At 44.8% G+C, this 6,000-nt stretch overlaps 1 protein-coding gene across 2 annotated transcripts in view; it reads right to left on the reverse strand.

Moving 5' to 3' along the window:
- Window positions 1-6,000, reverse strand: part of chaf1a (chromatin assembly factor 1, subunit A (p150)) — a 38,043-nt gene that overhangs the window by 22,907 nt on the left and 9,136 nt on the right. For both annotated transcript variants that reach the window (XM_061978347.2, XM_072915121.1), the window contains 4 exons: window positions 4,791-5,893; window positions 4,366-4,428; window positions 2,193-2,437; window positions 1,872-1,932 (listed from right to left, as the gene is read on the reverse strand). In XM_061978347.2, the coding sequence (XP_061834331.2) occupies window positions 1,872-1,932; window positions 2,193-2,437; window positions 4,366-4,428; window positions 4,791-5,893 (1,472 nt within the window). The remainder of the gene's footprint in view (window positions 1-1,871; window positions 1,933-2,192; window positions 2,438-4,365; window positions 4,429-4,790; window positions 5,894-6,000) is intronic.

The following is a 6,000-nucleotide window of genomic DNA, read 5'->3' on the forward strand; positions in this document are numbered from 1 at the left end:
GAGTGGTTAAGGGAAGTTTACGCGAAGAGGCCGGGTGGCTTTTTTCACACAGCTCCGAAGGCGAACACACCTTCACTAAGACGGGCAGACAGCCTCGGACGACATACGCCAACATTTGCCAGTGGATCGTAAATGCTTGGGCAGATATTTCGGTCACAACTGTGGTCCGAGCTTTCCGGAAGGCAGGATTCACAGAACAACAGCGACACTGACTCCCGATGACTTCTACGAGACGGAACCGGCCATTTTGGATCCCACGCTTGCGCAACTTTTCAATTCGGACACCGAAGACGAAGAATTCGAAGGATTTACGAATGAAGAATAACTTCAGAAGGTGAGCGCTATGTTTATTTTGTGTGTTGTGACATTAACGTTCGAGCAACATTATGTTACTATTGCTCTACACCATTTTGAATTTTACTATGTTTGTGATTGCACATTTGCGTACATTTTGGGACAGAGTTGTTAGAACGCTGGTTTTCAATATATTATTAAAGTTTGACTGAACTATCTGACTGTTTTTTTGACATTCACTTTAGCGCAGCGTTTTTTTGACATTCACTTTAGCGCAGCGTAGGCGCGGCTTTTAGTCCGGGGCGGCTTATTGGTGGACAAAATTATGAAATATGTAATTCATAGAAGGTGCGGCTAATAATCCGGTGCGCCTTATAGTGCGGAAAATACGGTACAAACAATCACACACACGACACATGTCATCTGTTGTGAACGACATCATAGATGTAACATCAATGTACAAACAATCATACACACACGACACATGTCAACTATTGTGTTGTTGTGAACGACATCATGGATGTAACATCAATGTACAAACAATCATACACACACGACACATGTCATCTGTTGTGAACGTCATCATAGATGTAACATCAATGTACAAACAGTCATACACACACAACACATCGTATCTGTTGTGTTGTTGTGAACGACATCATGGATGTAACATCCATGTACAATCATACACACAACACATGTCATCTGTTGTGTTGTTGTGAACGACATCATGGACGTAACATCAATGTACAAACAATCATACACACACAACACATGTCATCTGTTGTGTTGTTGTGAACGACATCATGGACGTAACATCAATGTACAAACAATCATACACACACAACACATCTCATCTGTTATGTTGTTGTGAACGACATCATGGATTTAACATCAATGTACAAACAATCATACACACACAACACATCTCATCTGCTTGTGTTGTTGTGAACGACATCATGGATGTGACATCAATGTACAAACAATCATACACACACAACACATGTCATCTGTTGTGTTGTTGTGAACGACATCATGGATGTGACATCAATGTACAAACAATCATACACACACAACACATGTCATCTGTTGTGTTGTTGTGAACAACATCATGGACGTAACATCAATGTACAAACAATCATACACACACAACACATGTCATCTGTTGTGCTGTTGTGAACAATATCATGGACGTAACATCAATGTACAAACAATCATACACACACAACACATCTCATCTGTTGTGTTGTTGTGAACGACATCATGGATGTAACATCAATGTACAAACAATCATACACAAACAACACATGTCATCTGTTGTGTTGTTGTGAATGACATGGGTGTAACATCAATGTACAAAATCATACACACACAACACACCTCATCTGCTTGTGTTAACGTGATAATTGTGATAATTTAACGAGCGTAATGTTGAAAGCAGGTGTATTTTGGAGTCTAAAGGTGCAATCAGAATAAATTAAAAATGGTGCAATTGCTATGATCAGGTGACTTTTATAGGAAGACATTTCAAGTGAATCCAACATTCACAAGGAACTAATGTGCAGTCATGAACTCACCTCTTTCTTTTCTTTCATGCGCTTCTCCTCCTCTTTCTTTCGCTTCTCCTCCAGCTTGGCCCTGGGAAAGGTCACATTTAGTGTGGCGAAGGTGACGTTCAGTGTGGCGAAGGTGACGTTCGGTGTGGCGAAGGTGACATTCGGTGTGGCGAAGGTGACATAAGGTGTGGTGAAAGTGACATTCGGTGTGGTGAAAGTGACATTCGGTGTGATGAAAGTGAACTTGGTGTGGTGGAGGTGACATTTGGTGTGGTGAAGGTGACATTTGGTGTGGTGAAGGTGACATTTGGTATGCCTTGAGAGATTGAAGGTTTGACTCACTCTATCTTGGATTTGCGTTGCTCCTCCTTCGCTTTGACCCTCTCTGCCTTTTCCCACTCCTCCTTCTCCTTCTTCTCCCGTCTCTCCTGCTCTTCCTTCTCCTTCTTCTCGCGCTTCTCCTTCTCGCGCTCTTCTTTCAGCCTGCGGCTCTCTTCCCTCTTCTTGTCTTTGGCAGCTTTGGCTTCTTCCTTCAGCCGCTCCCTCTCTTGGCGCACACGCAGCCTGGACTCTTGCTCCTGTTGAGTCTTCAAGGGCAGAAGGATCAGGACTCAGTCTGGTCCTTCTATTTACACACCTGTCAAGTCTCTAATCCCACGTAGACTACTTACTAAATACAGACTTTGAAATATTTGTAATCACAGATATGGACATTCCATTTTTGCATCACCAAATAAAGTTATTGATCAAGATGTTTTTATTACACTTAAAGGTGCCATATGTAATATTTCGATGCCCCCCTTCCACCTTTTGACCAATTAGTCAAAAGTCTGTGAGTGTGTCAAATCCTGCTTGCCTGCTCAGTGGCCTAGTGGTTAGAGTGTCCGCCCTGAGATCGGTAGGTTGTGAGTTCAAATCCCGGCCGAGTCATACCAAAGACTATAAAAATGGGACCCATTACCTCCCTGCTTGGCATTCAACATCAAGGATTGGAAATGGGTGTTAAATCACCAAAATGATTCCAGAGCGCGGTCACCGCTGCTGCTCACTGCTCCCCTCACTTCCCATGGGGTGGAACAAGGAGATGGGTCAAATGCAGAGGGTAATTTCACCACACCTAGTGTGTGTGAGACTATCAGTGGTACTTTAACATCTAGGTTGCCAGTTACACACCGCCATCTTGGTCTGGCTACTGCCACTGGTAAAGTTACTAAACATGTCAGACCTTAGTCCAGTGTTTTTCAACCACTGTGCCGCGGCACACTAGTGTGCAGTGAGATATTGTCTGGTGTGCCGTAGGAGCTTATGTAATTTCACCTAATTGGGTTAAAAATATTTTTTGCAAACCAGTAATTATAATCTGTAAATGTGCCGTTGTTGAGTGTCTGTACTGTCTAGAGCTCGGCAGAGTAACCGTGTAATATTCTTCCATATCAGTAGGAAGCAGCAGGTAGCTAATTGCTTTGTAGATGTAGGTAACGACGACAATGCTTTGCAAGTAAAAAGGTATCTAATGCTTAAACCAAAAATAAACTAAAGGCGAGTGCCGCTAAGAAAAGGCATTGAAGCTTAGGGAAGGTTATGCAAAACTAAAACTGAACTGGCTGCAAAGTAAACAAAAACAGAATGCTGGACGACAGCAAAGACTTACAGCGTGTGGAGCAGACGGCGTCCACAGAGTACATCCGTACATGACATGACAATCAACAACAAAATAGGAGCGCAAGACAAGAACTAAAACACTACACAGGAAAACACCAAAAAACTCAAATTAGTCACGACGTGATGTGACTATACACCTACTTTGAGACGAGCTATAGTGATGCATGCTTGCTTATGGTTTGAATTCATATCAAACAATTGCGAGAACAAACGTTTTATTGTCAATATCGGCTGCTGAGTTTCATTTTTTTATTTTTTTTTCTGCTGGTGGCATGCCTCAGAATTTTTTCAATGGAAAAAAATGTGCCTTGGCTCAGAAAAGGTTGAAAAACACTGCCTTAGTCAATCTCAAAGGCCTCGTTACCATTCTCAACTTATTCATGACAAAGCCAGGAACAAAACCAGGATTTGTATCGGGGATGCCTTTGAAAGATGGAGACCATTGAAGATTTTTTTTATCTGACGCCACACTTCTTAATTTCCTCTTTGATAGGTAAGTAAGACATTTATCTTTTCTTAGGACTTGAAATAAATGAAAATGGACACCTCCCAGGGGGTGATCAAGGGTGATGGGTCAAATGCAGAGGGTAATTTCACCACACCGAGTGTGTGTGAGACTGTCAGTGGTACTTCAATCCATCATTTTCCATTGCCTTGTTACTCAGATCTTTAAAGGGGAAACCTTTGAACATGTTTAAAAAGCTGCTTTTTAGACGATTCATGCAATAATTTGTCTTTCTTTTCGTGCGTGTAAAGGTTACGGTGCTAACTGCCCTTCTCATTGACCCCTGGCAATATGGCCCGCATGAAGCTACAGGGTTGAAAAAAACCACCAAACAAGAGATCAGCTCACCTTTAACGAGCGTCTTTTCGTCCTTTTCTGATCTGCAGGGACTTTAGGAGTGTTTGCTGGCTCCTAGGAAGAAAATATATCAGCTTGAAGATGTTCATAGTAGTACAGTATACATGTTTCAGATGTTGTATGATTTAGTGACAACGTGCTAGGAGGACATTGCAATCTTTAAGCAGGTAACTAAATGTGTCTATCACAGGATTGAAACTTTTTAATTAGTCTTTTCCACTTCTGTGCCAACTAAAAATGGAGTCAATTAGTCAACAATGCTTCAGGGATCCCAGTTAAGTCAACAAAAACATAAAGGAATTGAACACTCTTAGCCAGTGTTCAAGGGGGCCCTGATATATATATATATATATATATATATATATATATATATATATATATATATATATATGTATGTATGTGTGTATTGTACGTACTGAAGGTGTGCTGCTTGGTGTGAGTCCATCAGGCTTGCTCCTCTCAGGTGAGCTCTCAGGTGTGGAAGTGCAGGATGATGGTGACTGCGTGGACACATTCCCCAAACTGGAGACATTGTGGGACACCTTCAGCTCCTCCCCCTCACTCTCCCGTGTGGTATTTAACTGTGCCAAGTCTTGGTCATGGGCCTCCTTGGCTAGGTCTTGCTTGGCAGCCGGATGGTCCGCACTGCTGGTCTTCCTGGGGGACCAGGTTGTTGCTTTGTCTTGGTCCTGCACCTCCTTGGCTAGTTCTTGCTTGGCAACCGGATGGTCCGCACCGCCGGTCTTCCTGGGGGACCAGGTTGTTGCTTTGTCTTGGTCCTGCACCTCCTTGGCTAGTTCTTGCTTGGCAGCCGGATGGTCCGCACTGCCGGTCTTCCTGGGGGACCAGGTTGTTGCTTTGTCTTGGTCCTGCACCTCCTTGGCTAGTTCTTGCTTGGCAGCCGGATGGTCCGCACTGCCGGTCTTCCTGGGGGACCAGGTTGTTGCTTTGTCTTGGTCCTGCACCTCCTTGGCTAGTTCTTGCTTGGCAGCCGGATGGTCTGCACTGCTGGTCTTCCTGGGGGACCAGGTTGTTGCATTGTCTTGGTCCTGCACCTCCTTGGCTAGTTCTTGCTTGGCAGCCGGATGGTCCGCACTGCTGGTCTTCCTGGGGGACCAGGTTGTTGCTTTGTCTTGGTCCTGCACCTCCTTGGCTAGTTCTTGCTTGGCAGCCGGATGGTCCGCACCGCCGGTCTTCCTGGGGGACCAGGTTGTTGCTTGGTCTTTCACGGATGAGGCAGGAGCCGCCTCTGACGTGAAGGACTTGACAGGAGACAAGGTGTCTTCAGTCAGGTCGATGATGCCCTGGTCTGGAGCCGAGGGGCGTTTGTGGCTCAGGAAGCAATCCAGGGGGCCTCGACCGTCCACCAAAGGGGTTTTCGCGAGCACGGCGAGCGGGGACGACTCGTTGGCGTTCTCTCGGTCGGACTGGTGTGCTTCAGGACACGCGTGTGGACGAGGACGCTTGGACACGTCCTTCTCCTGACCTTCAGGGTTCAGACGCTTGAAAGGCAGGCGAGCTGCACGCACAAGCACAAGTACACTTAGTACCACAAGTACACTTACTACAGTAGTACCACAAGTGCACTTAGTACCACAAGTACTAGGGATGTCCCGATCCGATATT

Source organism: Nerophis lumbriciformis, linkage group LG18, assembly GCF_033978685.3.
Source record: "Nerophis lumbriciformis linkage group LG18, RoL_Nlum_v2.1, whole genome shotgun sequence".
Classification (NCBI taxonomy): domain Eukaryota; kingdom Metazoa; phylum Chordata; class Actinopteri; order Syngnathiformes; family Syngnathidae; genus Nerophis; species Nerophis lumbriciformis.